At 37.0% G+C, this 21,708-nt stretch overlaps 1 protein-coding gene across 8 annotated transcripts in view; it reads left to right on the top strand.

Annotated features, from left to right (window-relative positions):
* The window catches only part of SRSF11 (serine and arginine rich splicing factor 11), a 55,645-nt gene that overhangs the window by 25,977 nt on the left and 7,960 nt on the right, over positions 1-21,708 (top strand). For 4 of the 8 annotated variants that reach the window (XM_082616415.1, XM_082616421.1, XM_082616416.1 and 1 more), the window contains 7 exons: positions 73-165; positions 965-1,014; positions 2,929-3,056; positions 4,808-4,889; positions 9,982-10,113; positions 12,495-12,584; positions 13,829-13,870. In XM_082616415.1, the coding sequence (XP_082472541.1) occupies positions 73-165; positions 965-1,014; positions 2,929-3,056; positions 4,808-4,889; positions 9,982-10,113; positions 12,495-12,584; positions 13,829-13,870 (617 nt within the window). The remainder of the gene's footprint in view (positions 1-72; positions 166-964; positions 1,015-2,928; positions 3,057-4,807; positions 4,890-9,981; positions 10,114-12,494; positions 12,585-13,828; positions 13,871-21,708) is intronic. The other 4 variants (XM_082616422.1, XM_082616418.1, XM_082616420.1 and 1 more) reach the window with 1 other exon arrangement.

Below are 21,708 nucleotides of genomic sequence, written 5' to 3' on the forward strand. Positions count from 1 at the left end.
GCACTCCCCCAACCCCCACAGTATAAGAAACAGAAACAAGATTTTAAATAAATAAAAATTGAAATTTCACAGATTGGCGCTGTTCCATTGGCTGCTTTGGGAGCTCCTACTCTTGATCCTGCCCTTGCTGCACTTGGGCTTCCTGGAGCAAACTTGAACTCTCAGGTATAACTTAATACCCTTCAACTCTGAGCTCATTTTTGTAATTTAAAAATTTACTTCATTAAATGTTAGTTTGCATTTCAAGAGCAGGAGATAACTGACTGTTATATATTGTAGTAATTTTTTCTTATGTAAACTTGTTAATGAGAGATTTAAAAGGTCACTGCATTATTGGCCCCTTGCCCATCAAAGAATTTCTCATTTGATAAAGTTCAAAGTAGACTAGTTTCACAGGAAGCCCACACCACATTAATATGTTACGAAGTCAAAATAAAGTCATGAAGTGATAGGAATGTGTGTTCATAATTTATTCTCTTATCTACTCACTTGGAAATTTTTGTTTTCCCTCTTTGCGAGTTAGCTAAACTTTTTTCTGAAGTCCTTACTTCATGGAATTCTTTTGACTATTATACTGACTAAGCACTTTGAGTTTTGTTTTATATGTTTCCTTAAAATGTTACTTGCCTTTAGAAAGTCTTAAAATAAGGAGGAGGTGATTATTCTATAAAATCTGGACTGTTCAGATTCATAATCTTCATAATTAACCTGATAAAGCAGCTCTGGGTATCCAGTACTACAGTCACTAATGTCACCTGTTTACTTTTTTAATGTTGCAACTAGAAAACTTAGTATGATATATTTGGCTGGCATTATATTTCTGTTGGTCATTGTTGTGCTTGGGATATGTTAGTTTCTGTGGGTTTGCCAGATTGTTCTAGGACATTTCAACATACTAAAAAAATTAAAATAGTAATCATTTATAGTTCTGTGTGTTCTCATTGCTATTTTTTTGTTTTTCCAGTCTCTTGCAGCAGATCAGTTGCTGAAACTTATGAGTACTGTTGATCCCAAGTAAGGATTTTTTTCTTCTGTTTCCATTGGTGATAGAGATATAGTAATATCTAGAGAACAGGTATTTTATTTTTGATAGCTAAAAGAAGGTTTTCTCAAGGCATGCAATATGTAATCCTGTTTTCTAGAAACAAGGAGAAAAAATCCAGAGGTAAGCCCATCTATAAAGGGTTTTTGTTTTGGAATAAGTATTGGTCTTTGAAAATCATTGTAAATAGGTTAAACCAGGATGACAAGTAAAGAGCTAAGTGTTGTCTTTAGTTGATTCATTTAAAAAATTATACTGACTACTACTATAAGCTTGTGCCTTCATAGCATTTATACTCAGAAAGGGAGACACTATTTAACTATAGTAAAGCATGTGCATCCAACTAGAGGAAGTACAGAGGTGCTATGGGAACTTATTACAAGGAGGAGAACTTAGTTCAAAGATCAGAGAGGCTAAGCCCTAGGGCAGGGGTCCCCAACCCCCAGGCCGCGGCCCATACCGGTCCACAGCAGCCTGTTAGGAACCAGGCCGCACAGCAGGAGGTGAGTGGCAGGCGAGCAAGTGAAGCTTCGTCTACTGCTCCCCATCACTCGCATTATGCCTGGACCACCCCCCACACACACCCCCCACACACACACACCCCGTCCATCTGTGGAAAAATTGTCTTCCACAGAACTGGTCCCTGGAGCCAGGAAGGTTGGGGACCACTGCCCTAGGGGATGAATAAGAGCAAGACAGAAGTGAGGGAAACACTAGCCCAGAGTAAAGGCGTAATACATGTCACATAATAATAGTCAACATCTTTTTAGGGGCTTTGAAAAGTTTTCTTCATGCTGTAACTTATACTTCCTACTTGATATATCACAAATTCATGAGATATTTTCATTGGTAATTTCTTAGTATATTAAATCTGAGCTTAATGCTTCTTAACTTGGTGAAAGTCACTGTCGGTAAGTGGGAGAGCATGTGGGGGAGGCAGGACAGACTCATTTGATTATAGTAGTTAGTGGCATTTTTTTCCTTAAAAATTACCAGGTAAAATCCAAGTGTCTACCACCCTGCTTATAAAAATATCACTAATACAGTTTTTAGGGGCTTCCCTGGTGGCGCAGTGGTTGAGAGTCCACCTGCCAGTGCAGGGGACACGGGTTCGTGCCCCGGTCTGGGAGGATCCCACGTGCCGCGGAGCGGCTGGGCCCGTGAGCCATGGCCGCTGAGCCTGAGCGTCCGGAGCCTGTGCTCCGCAGTGGGAGAGGCCACAACAGTGAGAGGCCTGCATACCGCAAAAAAAAAAAAAAAAATCACTAATACAGTTTTTAAAAACTCCCTGTGTACTCATTCTTGTTTACATTTCCCACTCTACCCACAAATAACTACCAGCCTCAACTTGGTGTCTACAGTATTTTTTCACTTTTATAAACCCTTAAGGTGTATCTTTAGCCTTTTCATTCAGGAATTTCATAAGTAATTTTGGTGTGCCATTGGCTTCTGCCTCAGTTTCTCCCCATCTGCAAGCTTAAAAGTAATTCTCTTCCCCAACAAAATTATGATGATGTAGAAAGTTTTTAAATCATATTAAGGAAGGTTCTGTTAATCAAAAATATTTAGCATCAGCATATTCCCATGTACTAACATTTGTCAAAATGTGTATAGAAAGTTCATGGATGTTGAGCAAAATTAAATAGATTTTTTTTTCTTATTCCACACATCTCTGAGTCTTTTAAAATGCAGGTGCCAGTGTAAATATCCAAAGCTTACTATACTATATACGTATTACATATAATTTTATCAAAATTGTGGAGTTTCCCCCCTCCCACTTTTTTTCAAGGAGTATCTTACTAAAATGATGATAGGAACATGTGTTTATTTGAAGTGCTGTTGTACATTTTTAAATATTCCAGATGCAATTCTTGGTTCTGTTCCAGGTTGAATCATGTAGCTGCTGGTCTTGTTTCACCAAGTCTGAAATCAGATACCTCTAGTAAAGAAATAGAGGAAGCCATGAAGAGAGTACGAGAAGCACAGTCCCTAATTTCTGCTGCTATAGAACCAGGTAAAATAGGTTTATGCAATTATGTTTGGAAATTTGTTGAATAATACTTCAGTAATTTTTTTAAATTTTATTTTCTGTATTTTGATAAAAGATCATTTAGTGCAGTGATTCTCATTTGGGAGTGGGTGGGTGATATGGGTAAGAGTTGTTACCCAGGCATATTTGGAAATATCTGGAGACACTTAGTTGTCATGTTGGTAACAGCTGCATCCGGTAGGTAGAGGGCCAGGGATATACTAAACATCCTACAGTGTCCAACACCTCCCACTCCCTAAACAAAGAATTCTTCATTCTGAAACATTAGTGCCTAGGATTACCTAATGCTTCATGTGATATTTTGGTGGTTTTTAATTTATGAGGTTGGGTTTTTTTTTTGGTGGTTTTTAATCATTTATGTTTGCCTAAGTTGGGGTATCCTAATTGATTTCAGTCTTTTATTTGACCAAGAAAACCTATTAAAGATCTTCTGTTTATGCCATTTGTTTAAAGAAAAGCAAATATGTTATTCTTTGCAGATTGTCTTTTTGAGATGAAATGAATGGTTGTCCCATTGTCTTCCTGCATGTATTTTGATCTTTGGTCCTGATTTTTTTTTTCCCCCATTAAAAACAATGTTTTATTCATTTTTCACTCTATTTCTTAATAAATGGGATGGTTTTTATTATATATAGTATTAGGCAAATAATTGTTAAGTATAATGGATAAATTAATACCAGGTGCTTTATGTGTATTATCTCATTTAATCAACAGATTATTAAATAATTAGCCCAAGGTCACATGGCAAGCAGTAGGAACTTTTGATAGACAACTGGACCTGTACGACTCCAAAGCCAGAACACCATTTCTGTTTTCATTGAAAACTCATAACTGAAATGACTAAAATTGGTTGCTTTATGAATTTTTTTTTGCCCCAAGATTTTTGTTAATTTATTAGTAATGACATTCGCAATAAATTGAATCCTATTAATGAAATGATCTAAATGTAAAAGAGGAACTCCGTCTCACTTTGGTAGTCCATATACGAAGAATGCAATGGCTGGATTTCTCTTTCATTATGTTCTAAGTTAAAGGAGTAAGTTGAGTTTATGTGTTATTTTAAAACTAGGAAATGATGACAGATCTTTCTAGCTCTGCTCCCTGCACTTACACAGTTGAAAATCAGTGAGGAAGAAGAAGGACAGACAGATTAAAAAAAGAGCTAGCTTAGTAAAATCCAGTTCTGTCCCAGCAGTATAGTGAAAAGAGTTAATGAATGAGACACTATTTATATAGGAAAGGAGCATAGAGCTAAGTGATGAATGAAAGAAGGAACATTTTGCTGGACCAACAATTTTTAATGTTTATATTTTTAGCGTAAACGTATTTTTTAAACATTTTACATTTAAGTACTGGTTGGGGAGATGCTATTAATACATAAACATGTAAAGATTATACTTTTAATCTGGGTGAATGGTAGCTGTATTTGGGGAAGTAGAACCTAGGAATGGAAAAAGAGGCTCATGATTTAGAAATCTCTAAAGGGTCAAGAATGAGAAAGGTAATTATTTTCATAGATTGTTTTATGGGTGACACTTGACAGCCTCCTAAGTCTGGCAAATGAAATAGTCAAAGGAACCTTTAGCTGCCTGAATTTAAGAATTTTGTATTAAAGCTGAAAATTAAGGTAATAAATTATAAAAATAACTCCTGAATGGGAATAATCTTCCTGCTTGATGATGTCTAAAGCCAGGTTCCTTTTCTTTTAAATCCAGATAAGAAAGAAGAAAAACGAAGGCACTCGAGGTCAAGATCACGTTCTAGGAGGAGGAGGACTCCCTCATCTTCTAGGCACAGGTTATTAGATTGATTGCTTTTTGGTAGTAAGTTGTAGGTTAGACAAAGATAATTTCTCTATGTGTCACATCTGATTATCTCTTAACCTAATTACCTCCTGGTTAAAGTTTTTGGTAACTACTGCTATTAGCAGAGTATGAGAATAAGTGTTCACACATATAAATGGAGAAAAGACATGGATGATTGATACTTTAAAACCCCGAAAAATCCAGGCTTAGGAGGAAGCCACTGGGATTTGAGCACTAAAATGAATTAGTACTATAGAAAGAGCACTGGACTTGAAACTTTTAACTTGAATTCTAGTTCTGACTTTTCACGGGACTCCTGAGAGTTTGAACATGGAATGTCGTCATGCAGCCTGCAGATTACCATCTAAAGCTTGAATATTTGCAGATGACAACTTGTTATCCTTTTTTGAGATTGTTCTTTGTATTATTGGACAGACCACATGATAGTACCGATTATTCTTTATCCTACGTAGAGTAAGACTAGGCAATTTAAAAGGACCAGTGTATTTTCTTTTTCACATGACATTCCTATATAAGTTTGTAAGGGTCTCTCTAGCCCAGTGGCTCTCAAACTTGCTGGTATTAGGACCTCTATACTTGTAGAAAATTTGAGTACTCCGATGAGCTTTTGTTTATGTGGGTTATATCTATCATTGTTGGCTATAATAAAATTTGAAACCATCTGAAATAACAATAGTAAACTCATTTGTATTAACTTAGCTTTGAAACAAAACTTTTCCAGAAAAATTAAAAGAATGGCTTTGTTTTAAATCTTTGCAAATCTCTTTAACCTTTGGCTTACTAGAAGGCATGTACAGGATTCTGCATTCAACTTATTGCAGTATATTTTAGTTAACATATGTAGAAAATCTTACACAAATATATAGTGAGAAGAGGGAAAAGTAATTTTATAGTCTTTTCTGGTAATTGGGAATAGTATTCTTTGATACAATACCAAAACTTAACAAGAGTGCTTTCTTAAAAGATAATAGTAATAGGGAATCTGAAACCGTAATAGTGAACCTTTTATATTTTGCTACTTTAAAATCTATTGATCTTTCTTACACCTTGATGGATCTTTTTCCCAGGCATGCTTTTGTACAGTTATGCATTGGTGGTTTGGAAAATGATTGATTATTGCATTATGCAAGTTTTCAAATGTTGACACATTTTGTTACACAAGATCAAAAAATGACTTGGTAATATCGCCACACATCTCATCGGTAAACCCTTTTAAAGTGTTAGGAAGCTGTCAAGTTCACAATGGTGTGTTCAAGTTTTCCAAAATTTAATTTTCTCTTGAAAGCTCAAATTTTATTATTGGCAACAAATTAGTTTTCCTTGAAATGATAAACCTTACTCATTTTCCATGAAAGTGTTCTACCAAATACCCAAGTCTGAACAACCATGGTTTGTCACTTGTTCTTTCAGGTAAAGATGATGTTTCATGGCAAATGCAATTAGCTGAGCTGACACTCAGTCACACAGGTGTCTTCCTTGACACAGTCATTGAACTATAAAGTATCAGAAGTGATTTACGCATACTGCCCATTTTGTTGCACAGAATATTGCTGAAGGGACTAGATTTAATATTACTAGTCAATAATACTACTCTAATATTACTCAAGGGACTAGATTTAATAAAATTAAGAGTTTTTACTGGCTTTATCAAAGACATCCTTAGTGAAAATGGCAGGGTTTTTTTTTTTTTCTTTCTTTTTACTGCAAGTGCATACTACAAATGCCAGTGAAGAATACAGTAGATAATAGGGAGGTTCAGTTACCACTACCTTGATTTGTAATAAGGAGATGCCAGCACTTGTACACCACCATTGCTCTTGCACCATTAGTGTAAATGTCACAGTGGAAAAGGCAAAAAATATCTTGTTATTATTTTGAAGAAAAAAATTGACAGGCCCCATAACATTGTTAAGTCATTTCTTAGACTACTGTGTCTTAGTCCATTCGGCTGCTATAACAATACCATAGACTGGGTGGTTTATAAACAATAGAAATTTACTTCTCACAGTGCTGGAAGCTGGGAAGTTCAAGATCAAGGTGTCAGCAAATTTGGTGTCTGGTGAGGACCTGCTTCCTCATTTATACTTTGCTGTCTCTTCACTGTGTCCTCACATAGGGGAATGGACCAGGGAGTCTTCTGAGACTTCTTTCATATGGGCATTAATCCTATTCATGAAAGCTGCACCTTCATACTGCAGTCACCTCCCAAAGGCCACTACCTCATAATGTCATCACATTGGTTATTCAGTTTTACATAAGAATTTTGGGAGGACACAAACATTCAGTCTGTAGCAGAATGTTACAGGGTGGTTTTGTCTGGTGTGTCTGTCACCCACCTTCCCCCAGCCCATCTCATTCTTAAAGATGTCTTTCAAAAACCCAAATCTAGAACATGTCACAGCTCTATGAAACCTTTAGAAGATCCTTATTGTCTTAATAAGTTGACACATAAAACCTTAGAATGGTGTTCAAGGATCTTTACTATTCATCTGGGTTTAATCTTTCCACACTTGTCAATTGCCACTCCAAAATAGCTAACCTCATTATTATATTTGTTATGGTGATCTGTGATTAGTGATCTTTGATGTTGTTACTATTGCAAAAAGATTACGGCTCACTGAAAGCTTAGGTGATGTTTAGCAATCTTTAGCCACATTTTTAATTAAATTACATACACTGTTTTTTAGACATAATGCTATTGCACACTTCACAGACTACAGTATAGTATAAACATAACTTTTATATGCACTGGGAAACCAAAAATTCATTGTGACTCACTTTATTGCGCTACTCAGTTTATTGCAGTGGTCTGGGAACAAACTCATAGAATCTCTGAGCTGTGCCTGTACTTAGAATCCTAACCTTCCAGGACAGGTGCTCTCATAGCTTAGTTTAACACTTAAAAAGACTTAAAAAGGAGAACCTATATCTCTTTCCTTTGTACATAACAGGGACATGCTAAGGCTTTCAAATAATAATTTTAATTATGACCAATGGGAAATAACAATGAAACATTTATTTCCCTGAACAAAGTGCTTTTGAACACTTGTAGTAATGCCTCATAACAGAAAGATAAATATTATGAGTTGCTGTAGTATTTTAAGCATCTTGGTATATAAAATGACCATTACGTTCAATAAGCTTTTTACATATTTAGATACATGATATGATCTTTATTTTTCTAATTTTTAAAAGCTTACGTAAACTGTGTTGAAGTGGCTCTGCAGTGCAATGCTGTTGAAGAATAACTTTCAGCACCTTATAATAAATTGATTGATGTAATACCTCTGCTTATTAGATTTTTTTAACTATTTTATATTGTTTCCTTCTGGAAACCTACAAGAATGCACTTATGATTTTTTCCTACAACTATTTTTTTCTATATACATTAGAGGTAGGATAAATGTGTAACCGTTGTGCTAAGATGATTGTTGACTTAAATTTTTGTTAAAGCCAGAATTCTCAAAAGATGAACAATACTTAATTCTAATAGCATCAATTTTGGTTTTCCAGAATTTTAAAAAAATTCTTAATAAGAAAGTGATGGTTCTGATATTTTATAGGGTCAATATTTCACTCAAAATATATTAGTAGTACCTTTTACTAGTCAAGACACTGTAGTAGTTGCTCAAGGGTACAGTGGTGAATAAGATAGACATATATACCCCTTGTCCTTATGGAGCTTAGAAAAAGGTAGGTAAGCATTACATGAAAATTTCCTAGGATATAGACATGTTATTGAGAGGGATTGCTTTAGTAGATAGTTTCAAATATGGTCACAAATAAGAAATGAGCAAAACGTAAAGTTACTGAATTTGATGAGACACTGCTACCAATGGGTTTTGCTGCTCTAGAGAATGATGGCAATACTACGTTAGCATATTAGTAAGAGAAGAGGGAGTCGGTATATAATATATATGTCTACAGTAAGGCACTGAGCTGGCCTTTATAATTTCAACTATTCTGTGATGGAGGTGCTATTGTTTTTCTTTGCTGAAGTAATAGGCTCAAAGAGGTTAAATAATGAATGCTCTCAGTTAACTGGCTTATAAATGAGATTTGAACACAAATCTTCTACATTACTAAAATGTCCGTCCTTTGGCACTTTGAAAAAGTGAAAGCAAAAAGTTTAAATTGTATTTGAAGTGTTCCATGGAAAGAGGTTGAATGGTCCACTAGAAATTAAATGACCAAGTCTAAGCAAAGAACTGCAATTTATTTTCATTTCTTAAAATAGAAAGGAATAAAATATAGGAAGGAGGATCAAAGAACATCAAAAGGTTAATTGCACTTAACCTTTTAGAGAAAGTATGGGGGTCAGGGTGGTATGCAGTAGGCACAGAGAGAAACATCTCTTACATGGCAGGAAAGAGATGATGATGTAATGTTGAGGACACATAAGAGTAGAAAAGGCAGTTTGTGCTGAGTTGAATATATCTGTATCATACTTGGATTTCTCTTAAACTGTAAATCGAAGAAGTGGAATATATTTCAGGGAACAACAATTGGAAATCATAGAAGGCAACACACTATATGGTTTCCATTTTTTAAATGGGAATAATAATGGTACATACTTTATTAGGTTTATTATGAGGGTAAATGAGTTAGTATTTGTAAAGCATGTAGTGGGCATAAATAAGTATTCGATAAGTAGTAAATGGGTTTAACTTGCAATAGTGAGGAATCAAATAAGGTGTACTTGCAAAAATGCTATGTAATTGCGAAATGATGCATATGAGTCAGATATTTATTGTTTTTCTTCATTCTCTAGAAGTATTTTTAAGTTTGGAGTTGTAGTTTAATGGGCAAAGTAGGATTGGTTTGACAGGTTGAGCAAAAGATTAAAAGGTGAGGAATTCTAGGTGTTAAAAGGTATTTACTAATTTCTGGGATATCAAACATGTTGTGTGGAGTAAATAAATAATGGCAGGAAATCACCCTCACTTACTGATGGCTAGTCCACATGTCTGAATCTTCTGTCTGATGCTTATATGAAATAGTCAGAAACAGAGCTAGTCTTTTTCCATTTACATACATGTGTTTGCTTCCTTTTACATTATAAGGCGGTCAAGAAGCAGATCAAGAAGGCGATCACATTCTAAGTCAAGGAGTAGACGACGATCCAAAAGTCCAAGACGGAGAAGATCTCATTCCAGAGAGAGGGGTAGAAGGTCAAGGAGCACATCAAAAAACAGGTACAGTAAAAACCTATTAACAAACACTGAGTGGGAAGACACATTTTAGAGTTCCCAACACCCCCAAATATTGCTGCTTTAATGACAAAGAAGAGGTTATGATAGGAGATAGGACTATACTGAGGAAGAAACTGTTGGAGGAGGCTGACATTGTTTTCTTGTGCTCCTTCATAAACTTGAGATTTCTGCTTACAGCTAAAGGCCTAGATAAAATTTCTTCGTAGTAAAAATTCTTAGCTGTTTCTACTGCCTTTTTTCATTTCCTCTTTTCCATTCAACCATTACTAAGGATTTAGTGTTACCAGCCACATCTCTTGGTATGCCAAAGAGTTTATGGCAGACAATCATACCTTCCTAATTCATCTTTATATACCTCATCGTGAGCACCTTTGTAAATATGAATTCAGTATTGCTATATTCCAGAGGCTGAACCATACTTAACAGTCTTATCCCATGGTTTGGGGACTAGTAGAGAATTAAAGTGAGGATTCATTAAAAAACACATCCCCACCTTAACACTGTATTTCAACTTAAACATGCATTTAGTAATTTGGTTTTTCATATAGGGCCAAACTGTTTGAAATTAGGCCTAGTCTGGAGTAATACATACCAAATCACTTTCTTTTCATTTAAACCACCTTTAAAAGTGTTGAGAACTCTGTTACTTGGAAATACCTCGATTTTTTCCCCCATTTTTAGTTGTCACACAATACAATTTCACAACACTTAATTTTTAACAAATGTCCTTTATCTCTTTCTAAAATATTTGCCTTAATTTTCTAGAAGCAGCCCTATATTTTATACTGCTTTACCCATTTATATATTTAATTATGTAATTAAAATAGTAAGGATCACAGGGAGGGGGCAACAAAATTTATTCTTGGTAAGCATATAACTCAAGTGGGGACAGGTTCTGGGATAGCTTTACTGAGTGTTCAGCCTCTAATGAGGCTTTTACTCATGTTTTACAGTTAGTCATCTCTTAATTCAGTCAATCAAACAAGCTTACTTAATGAAACATCTCTTATACAAAGCAATTAGGCATTCCTTCCCTCAGGGAACTTTCTTTATACTAGAAGAGAGATGAATGTAATTACAAAGGAAGGGCCATTGTTACGGATGTCAGAAGAGATTTATTGAGAGGTGACGCTTGAGTATTGAATTCTGATAGATTTGACTGGACTCGGGTTGGGGGGGGGCATGGTTTCAGGTAGAGAATGTTTATAAAGTTAGCATGAATTCTTGAAATAACAAGTATTTTGGTATAGAAGGACCAGGAAAGTTAAAGAGACATATCACCATAGAAGGCTCTGTTGTTCACACTAAGGAGTTTGCGGCTGATCCAGGAGGCAACAGGAATGAATTGAAAAGTGATGAGCAGGAAATTAATATTTTCAAGTTTGTATTTTGAAAGATTTCTGATTCGGGGTATAGCATCAATTTGTGGAAAACATGACTGGGGCCCCTTAAGGGACTATTAAAATAATCTAGAAATTCAGTGATAAAGACTTGAATGAATAGAGAGGATAACTGATGGAGCAGGATGAGCAAAGATGGGAGGGAATGAAACACAGGATATAGGGTGGGACTAGCCTAGAACAACGGAAGAGATACTTTAATCTCTAAAACTGTAGAACAGTTGAAAATAGGTGTGTGTTTACGAGTATAAGGATATAAGGGACATACATATATTATAAAAAGGTATATATTTTACCTTTTGTCTAGAATCTTGGGGCGAAAAATGCTGTGGGGAATAAAAGTAAACTTAGAAGAATCTGTAGAAAGATTTTAGTTGAGGCTTGGTTGTAGTACCAGTCCATTTTGATGTTTATTTTCTAAAAGCATTGAATAGCCCAGAATATATAGCAGCAGGGAAAAAGTTACAAGGTTGGCTTCATCCATGAAGAGGTTAGTTACATCGGGTGTGTGCTTTGAAAGAAGAACTTACAATAGTGATGGGGTTTTGGCCTGTCAGTAGAGGATTTAGAGCGAGGATCGGTTGGGAAACTGGTACTTAGCTGAGAGAAAAACAGTGTTGAAGAGCCTAGAGAAAATTATTTAAACTCTTACCATTTATCGCCAGACATACTAAGAAACTGGCCAACATCCTTGTTTTCTTGCCATATAGTCTGCTTTGCTCATGGAGAGAAGTTTTACGTGGAATACCAGGAAAATAGGATTTTTAAAATTTGTTTACCACAAATACGCCACTTGAGTTACTATTATTTTTAAGTTTGTATCACAGTAATATTAAAGAATCAGATTAGATTTCACTGTACTTCTGTACTTCTGTACTTCTGTTTTTAGTATGTTTTTAGTATGATAGAAGTATGTATTAGTTGAATCTTCTAATACATTCATAAATTGTTTTCATTTATTAGAGACAAAAAGAAAGAAGACAAAGAAAAGAAACGTTCCAAAACACCACCAAAAAGTTACAGCACAGCCAGACGTTCCAGAAGTGCGAGCAGGTAGGGTAGCATTATGAATTCTCGCCATTTTTTTAAGCCTTCATTTTTTTTTTATTTTTTTACATCGTTATTGGAGTATAATTGCTTTACAATGGTGTGTTAGTTTCTGCTTTATAACAAAATGAAACAGTTATACATATACATATGTTCCCGTATCTCTTCCCTCTTGTGTCTCCCTCCCACCCTCCCTATCCCACCCCTCTAGGTGGTCACAAAGCACCGAGCTGATCTCCCTGTACTATGCAGCTGCTTCCCCCTAGCTATCTGTTTTACGTTTGGTAGTGTATATATGTCCATGCCACTCTCTCACTTTGTCACAGCTTACCCTTCCCTCTCCCCATATCCTCAAGTCCATTCTCCAGTAGGTCTCTGTCTTTATTCCTGTCTTACCCCTAGGTTCTTCATGACATTTTTTTTTCTTAAATTCCATATGTATGTGTTAGCATACAGTATTTGTCTTTCTGTTTCTGACTTACTTCACTCTGTATGACAGTCTCTAGGTCCATCCACCTCACTACAAATAACTCAATTTCGTTTCTTTTTTTGGCTGAGTAATATTCCATTGTATATATGTGCCACATCTTCTTTATCCATTCAGCCAATGATGGACACTTAAGTTGTTTCCATCTCCTAGCTATTGTAAATAGAGCTGCAATGAACATTTTGGTACATGACTCTTTGAATTATGGTTTTCTCAGGGTATATGCCCAGTAGTGGGATTGCTGGGTCATATGGTAGTTCTTTTTGTAGTTTTTTAAGGAACCTCCATACTGTTCTCCATAGTAGCTGTACCAATTCACACTCCCACCAGCAGTGCAAGAGGGTTCCCTTTTCTCCACACCCTCTCAAGCATTTATTGTTTCTAGATTTTTTGATGATGGCCATTCTGACTGCTGTGAGATGATATCTCATTGTAGTTTTGATTTGCATTTCTCTAATGATTAATGATGTTGAGCATTCTCTCATGTGTTTGTTGGGAGTCTGTATATCTTCTTTGGAGAAATGTCTATTTAGGTCTTCTGCCCATTTTTTGGATTGGGTTGTTTGTTTTTTCGTTATTGAGCTGCATGAGCTGCTGTAAATTTGGGAGATTAATCCTTTGTCAGTTGCTTCATTTGCAAATATTTTCTCCCATTCTGAGGGTTGCCTTTTCGTCTTGTTTATGGTTTCCTTTACTGTGCAAAAGCTTTTACGTTTCATTACATCCCATTTGTTTATTTTTGTTTTTGTTTCCATTTCTCTAGGAGGTGGGTCAAAAAGGATCTTGCTGTGATTTGTGTCATAGAGTGAGTGTTCTGCCTATGTTTTCCTCTAAGAGTTTGATAGTTTCTGGCCTTACATTTAGGTCTTTAATCCATTTGGAGCTTATTTTTGTGTATGGTGTTAGGAAGTGATCTAATCTCATACTTATACATGTAGCTGTCCAGTTTTTCCAGCACGACTTATTGAAGAGGCTGCCCTTTCTCCACTGTACATTCCTGCCTCCTTTATCAAAGATAAGGTGACCATATGTGTGTGGGTTTATCTCTGGGCTTTCTGTTCCTGTTCCATTGATCTATCTTTCTGTTTTTGTGCCAGTACCATACTGTCTTGATTACTGTAGCTTTGTAGTATAGTCTGAAGTCAGGGAGCCTGATTCCTCCAGCTCCGTTTTTCGTTCTCAAGATTGCTTTGACTATTTGGGGTCTTTTGTGTTTTCATACAAATTGTGAAATTTTTTGTTCTAGTTCTGTGAAAAATGCCAGTGGTAGTTTGATAGGGATTGCATTGAATCTGTAGATTGCTTTGGGTAGTAGAGTCATTTTCACAATATTGATTCTTCCAATCCAAGAACATGGTATATCTCTCCATCTATTTGTATCATCTTTAATTTCTTTCATCAGTGTCTTATAATTTTCTGCATACAGGTCTTTTGTCTCCTTAGGTAGGTTTATTCCTAGATATTTTATTCTTTTTGTTGCAGTGGTAAATGGGAGTGTTTTCTTGATTTCACTTTCAGATTTTTCTTCATTAGTGTACAGGAATGCCAGAGATTTCTGTACATTAATTTTGTATCCTGCTACTTTATGGAATTCATTGATTAACTCTAGTTTTCTGATAGCATCTTTAGGATTCTCTATGTATAGTATCATGTCATCTGCAAACAGTGACAGCTTTACTTCTTCTTTTCCGATTTGGATTCATTTTATTTCCTTTTCTTCTCTGATTGCTGTGGCTAAAACTTCCAAAACTATTTTGAATAACAGTGGTGAGAGTGGGCAACCTTGTCTTGTTCCTGATCTTAGTGGAAATGCTTTCAGTTTTTCACCATTGAGGACGATGTTGGCTGTGGGTTTGTCATATATGGCCTTTATTATGTTGAGAAAAGTTCCCTCTATGCCTACTTTCTGGAGGGTTTTTATGGGTGTTGAATTTTGTCCAAAGCTTTCTCTGTATCTATTGAGATGATATGGTTTTTCTCCTTCAATTTGTTAATATGGTGTATCACATTGGTTGATTTGCATATATTGAAGAATCCTTGCATTCCTGGAATAAACCCCACTTGATCATGGTGTATGATCCTTTTAATGTGCTGTTGGATTCTGTTTGCTATGTTGAGGATTTTTGCATCTATGTTCATCAGTGATATTGGCCTATAGTTTTCTTTCTTTGTGACGTCTTTGTCTGGTTTTGGTATCAGGGTGATGGTGGCCTCGTAGAATGAGTTTGGGAGTGTTCCTCCCTCTGCTCTATTTTGGAAGAGTTTGAGAAGGATGGGTGTTAGCTCTTCTCTAAATGTTTGATAGAATTCGCCTGTGAAGCCATCTGGTCCTGGGCTTTTGTTTTTTGGAAGATTTTTAATCACAGTTTCAATTTCAGTGCTTGTGATTGGTCTGTTCATATTTTCTATTTCTTCCTGATTCATTCTGGGCAGGTTGTGCATTTCTAAGAATTTGTCCATTTCTTCCAGGTTGTCCATTTTATTGGCATAAAGTTGCTTGTAGTAATCTCTCATGATCTTTTGTATTCCTGCAGTGTACGTTGTTACTTCTCCTTTTTCATTTCTAATTCTATTGACTTGAGGCTTCTCCCTTTTTTTCTTGATGTGTCTGGCTAATGGTTTATCACTTTTGTTTATCTTCTCAAAGAACCAGCTTTTAGTTTTGTTGATCTTTGCTATCGTTTTCTTCATTTCTTTTTCATTTATTTCTGATCTGATCTTTATGATTTCTTTCCTTCTGCTAACTTTGGGGTTTCTTTGTTCTTCTTTAATTGCTTTAGGTGCGAGGTTAGGTTGTTTATTCGAGATGTTTCCTGTTTCTTAAGGTACGATTGTATTGCTGTAAACTTCCCTCTTAGAACTGCTTTTGCTGCATCCCATAGGTTTTGGGTCGTCGTTTCTCCATTGTCATTTGTTTCTAGGTAGTTTTTGATTTCCTCTTTGATTTTTTAGTGATCACTTCGTTATTAAGTAGTGTATTTTTTAGCCTCCATGTGTTTGTATGTTTTACAGATCTTTTCCTGTAATTGATATCTAGTCTCATAGCGTTGTGGTCGGAAAAGATACTTGATAAAATTTCAGTTTTCTTAGATTTACCAAGGCTTGATTTGTGACCTAAGATATGATCTATCCTGGAGAATATTCCATGAGCACTTGAGAAAAATGTGTATTCGTTGTTTTTGGATAGAATGTCCTATAAATATCAGTTAAGTCCATCTTGTTTAATGTATCATTTAAAGCTTGTGTTTCCTTATTTACTTTCATTTTGGATGATTTGTCCATTGGTGAAAGTGGGGTGTTAAAGTCCCTTACTATGAATATGTTACTGTCGATTCCCCCTTTTATAGCTGTTAGTATTTGCCTTATGTATTGAGATGCTCCTATATTGGGTGCATAAATATTTACGATTGTTATATCTTCTCCTTGGATCGATCCCTTGATCATTATGTAGTGTCCTTCTTTGTCTCTTCTAATAGTCTTTATTTTAAAGTCTATTTTGTCTGATATGAGAATTGCTACTCCAGCTTTCTTTTGGTTTCCATGTGCATGGAATATCTTTTTCCATCACCTCACTTTTAGTCTGTATGTGTCTCTAGGTCTGAAGTGGGTCTCTTGTAGACAGCATATATATGGGTCTTTTTTTCTGTATCCATTCAGCCAGTCTGTGTCTTTTGGTGGGAGCTTTTAATCCATTTACATTTAAGGTAATTATTGATATGTATGTTCCTATTCCCATTTTCTTAATTGTTTTGGGTTTGTTATTGTAGGTCTTTTCCTTCTCTTGTGTTTCTTGCCTAGAGAAGATCCTTTAACATTTGTTGTAAAGCTGGTTTGGTGGTGCTGAACTCTCAGCTTTCCTTGTCTGTAAAGGTTTTAATTTCTCCATCAAATCTGAATGAGATCCTTGCTGGGTAGAGTAATCTTTGTTGTAGGTTTTTCTCCTTCATCACTTTAAATATGTCCTGCCAGTCCCTTCTGGCTTGCAGAGTTTCTGCTGAAAGATCAGCTGTTAACCTCATGGGGATTCCCTTGTGTGTTATTTGATGTTTTTCCCTTGCTGCTTTTTATATGTTTTCTTTGTATTTAATATTTGACATTTTGATTAATATGTGTCTTGGCGTGTTTCTCCTGGTAGTTGTCCTGTATGGGACTCTCTGTGCTTCCTGGACTTGATTAACTATTTCCTTTCCCATATTAGGGAAGTTTTCAACTATAAGCTCTTCAAATATTTTCTCAGTCCCTTTCTTTTTCTCTCTTCTTCTGGAACCCCTATAATTCGAATGTTGGTGCCTTTAATGTTGTCTCAGAGGTCTCTGAGACTGTCCTCAATTCTTTTCGTTCTTTTTTCTTTATTCTGCTCTGCAGTAGTTATTTCCACTATTTTATCTTCCAGGTCACTTATCCGTTATTCTGCCTCAGTTATTCTGCTATTGATCCCTTCTAGACAATTTCAATTTCATTTATTGTGTTGTTCATCACGGATTGTTTGCTTTTTAGTTCTTCTAGGTCCTTGTTACATGTTTCTTGTGTTTTCTCTATTCTATTTCCAAGATTTTGGATCATCTTTACTATCATTATTCTGAATTCTTTTTCAGGTAGACTGCCTATTTCCTCTTCATTTGTTAGGTCTGGTGGGGTTTTGCCTTGCTCCTTTATGTGCTCTGTGTTTCTCTGTCTTCTCATTTTGCTTATCTTACTGTGTTTGGGGTCTCCTTTTTGCAGGCTGCAGGTTCGTAGTACCTGTTGTTTTTGGTGTCTGTCCTCAGTGGCTAAGGTTGGTTCAGTGTGTTGTGTAGGCTTCCTGGTGGAGGGGAGTAGTGCTTGTGTTCTGGTGGATGAGGCTGGATCTTGTCTTTCTAGTGGGTAGGTCCATATCTGATGGTGTGTTTTGGTGTGTCTGTGGGCTTATGATTTTAGGCAGCCTCTCTGCTAATGGGTGGGGTCGTGTTCCTGACTTGCTAGTTGTTTGGCATAGGGTGTGCAGCACTGTAGCTTGCTGGTCGTTGAGTGAAGCTGGGTGTTGGTGTTGAGATGGAGATCTCTGGGACATTTTCGCCGTTTGATTTTACGTGGATCTGGGAGGTCTTTTGTGGACCATGGTCCTGAAGTTGGCTCTCCCACCTCAGAGGCACAGCACTGACTCATGGCTGCAGCACCAAGAGTCTTTCATCCACACGGCTCAGAATAAAAGGGAGAAAAAGTAGAAGGAAGGAAAGAAAGAAAGAGAGAGAGAGGATGGAAGAAAATAAAATAAAGTAAGATAAAGTAAAATAAAGTTATTAAAATTAAAAAATAATTATCAAGAAAAAAAATTTTTTTTTTAAAGGGACGGATAGAACCCTAGGACAAATGGTGAAAGGAAAGCTATACAGACAAAATCTCACACAGAAGCATACACATAACACACTCACAAAAAGAGGAAAAGGGGAAAAAATCATAAATCTTGCTCTCAAAGTCAACCTCCTCAATTTGGGATGATTCATTGTGTATTCAGGTATTCCACCGAATATTAGGGTACATCAAGGTTGATTGTGGACATTAAATCCGCTGCTACTGAGGTGGCTGGGAGAGATTTCCCTTTCTCTTCTTTGTTTGCAAGTTCCTGGGGTTCAGCTTTGGATTTGGCCCCGCCTCTGCGTGTAGGTCACCAGAGGGCGTCTGTACTTCGCTCAGACAGGACGGGGTTAAAGGAGCCGCAGATTCGGGGGCTTTGGCTCATTCAGGCCGGGGGGAGGGAGGGGTTCGCATGCTGGGCAAGCCTGCGGCGGCAGAGGCTGCCATGTTGTTGCACCAGCCTGAGGCACGCTGTGCGTTCTCCCGGGGAGGTTGTCCCTGGATCCCGGGACCCTGGCAGTGGCGGGCTGCACAGGCTCCCCGGAAGGGAGGTGTGGAGAGTGACCTGTGCTCGCACACAGGCTTCTTGGTGGCGGCAGCAGCAGCCTTAGAGTCTCATGACCGTCTCTGGGGTCCGTGCTGTTAGCTGCGGCTTGCGCCTGTCTCTGGAGCTCCTTTAAGCAGAGCTCTTAATCCCCTCTCCTCGAGCACCAGGAAACAAAGAGGGAAGAAAAAGTCTCTTGCCTCTTTGGCAGGTCCTAACTTTTTCCCGGACTCCCTCCCTGTTAGCCGTGGTGCACTAACCCCTTCAGGCTGTGCTCATGCTGCCAGTCCTCTTCCTGCGCTCTGACCGAAGCCTGAGCCTCAGCTCCCAGCCCCGCCCACCCCGGCCTATGAGCAGACAAGCCTATCGGGCTGGTGAGTGCTGGTCGGCACTGATCCTCTGTGGGGGAAATCTCTGCTTTGCCCGCTGCTCCCCTGTTGCTGCGCTCTCCTCCACGGCTCTGAAGCTTCCCCCCTCCGCCACCCTCAGTCTCCGCCCTAGAAGGGGCTTCTGGTGGTGTGTGGAAACCTTTCCTCCTTTACGGCTCCCTCCCACTGGTCCCGTCCCTATTCTTTTGTCTCTGTTTATTCTTTTTTCTTTTGCCCTACCCAGGTACTTGGGGAGTTTCTTGCCTTTTGGAAGGTCTGAGGTCTTCCACCAGCGTTCAGTAGGTGTTCTGCAGGAGTTGTTCCACGTGTAGATGTATTTCTGATGTATCTGTGGGGAGGAAGGTGATCTCCACATCTTACTCTTCCTCCATTTTCCCCCTCTCCTAAGCTTTCATTTTTTTAAGCTTTGTTTGCAAGACTATCAATAGGCTGTGAACATGAAATGTTTTCCAGTACATGGCTACATACTTCAGTGGTGAAGTTTTTTGGTTTTTTTTTTTTTTTTTTTTTTTTTTTTTTTTTTTGCGGTACGCAGGCCTCTCACTGTTGTGGCATCTCCCGTTGCGGAGCACGGGCTCCCGGACGCACAGGCTCAGCGGCCATGGCTCACAGGCCCAGCCGCTCCACGGCATGTGAGATCTTCCCGGACCGGGGCACAAACCCGTGTCCCCTGCATCAGCAGGTGGACTCTCAACCACTGCGCCACCAGAGAAGCCCGTGGTGAAGTGTTTTTAAAGGCAATTTGTGGAGAATAACCTAAAGTTCATTTTTCTTTTCACTTAATGTTTTATGGTGTACAGTGTATTTAAAATAATGTGGGAATTGAGCAGAGGTCTGTTTTTATGTTTGCTGTATGCATTTCACATCATAATTTGAATTGTTTGTGTGGGTTTTTTTCCCCTAAACATCTGAGTTTTAATGGCTAAAGTATACTGCATTTTCACATTAAATTCATTTTATCATAGTAAGTTATATTTAAAATACCTACATGTTAATATTTTTTCCCATATATAGTGGTTCATTGATAAAATAATTGGAGGCAATGCAAGTTCTGATTTGTGTAATTCTTAGAGTAGTAATTCTATCTTTAACCTGCTGTAGTGAAAATTCCTTGTTGCAAACTTTCTCCTCAGAAAATATATTTTTCACACTTAAAATGGAATTCATATGATAGTAGTAAGGCCTGGCCATACTTAATTCCATTTTCTTCCAATCTTCTGTTTTTTGTTTTGTTTTTTACTTTTTTTAAATTTTATTTTAAAATTTTTATTGGAGTATAGTTGATTTACAATGTTGTGTTAGTTTCAGGTGTACAGCAAAGTGAATCAGTTATACATATACACATATCCACTCTTTTTTTAGATTCTTTCCCCATATAGGCCATTACAGAGTACTGACTAGAGTTCCCTGTGCTATACAGTAGGTTCTTATTACTTACCTATTTTATATATAGTGGTGTGTATATGTCAGTCCCAGTAACATTTTCTTGACATTTTTCATTTTCCATTAAGCAAAAGTAAAGGGTCATTGTACTTTTTTAAAACTGTAAGGAAATAATTCTCCTTCAAATGTTAGGACTCCTAGCATCGCTAAGAGTCCGTAAATCTTTTACCACAGACACAGATGAGGCTTAGTTCTCTCAAAATTTAAAGCTGTTGAATTTCTCAGCAAATCATTTTCTTCCAGTCTTGTTTACACATTTTACTGCAGTGTTTGTTTTCTTAATCTTGATTAAATTCACTTAGGAGTCTCACATTGTATATAAATATTAACTCAAAATGGATTAAAAAAAATGGATAAAAGACTTAAAAGCCAAAACGAAAATCCTGTTAGAAGAAAATATGTAAGTTAACTTTCATGACCTTGTATCTGAAAGTGATTCCTTAGATATGACAAAAAGCATAAGCACCAAAAGAGAAATAGATTAGTTGGGGATAATGAAAACTAAAAACTTTTTTTGTTTCAAAGAACACTCAGAACGTAAAGACAATTGTCAGTGCTAGAAAAATAATGTTTCCAATAATGGACTTGTATCTAGAATATATAAAAAACTGTTACAGCTCACTCTTAGAAAGAATGTAGACTTGTGCAGCTGCATTGGAAAACAGTTTGGCAATTCCTAAAGAAATTAAACAGGGAGCGTTTTTTGACACAGCATTTTTGCTCCCAGTGATATGCCCAAGAGAAACAAAAACATGTCCACACGAAAACTTGTACATGGATATTCTTGGCAACATTATTCAAAACCAAAAAGTCAACCCAAATAAAACAAAGTTGTACATTCCATACACTAGATTACTATTCAGCAGTAAAAAGGAACCAAAGTACTGATACATGTTACAATATGCATGAGCCTTGAAAACATACCGGGTGAAA

The sequence above is a fragment of the Mesoplodon mirus genome (assembly GCF_964341445.2).
Source record: "Mesoplodon mirus genome assembly, chromosome: 3".
NCBI lineage: Eukaryota > Metazoa > Chordata > Mammalia > Artiodactyla > Ziphiidae > Mesoplodon > Mesoplodon mirus.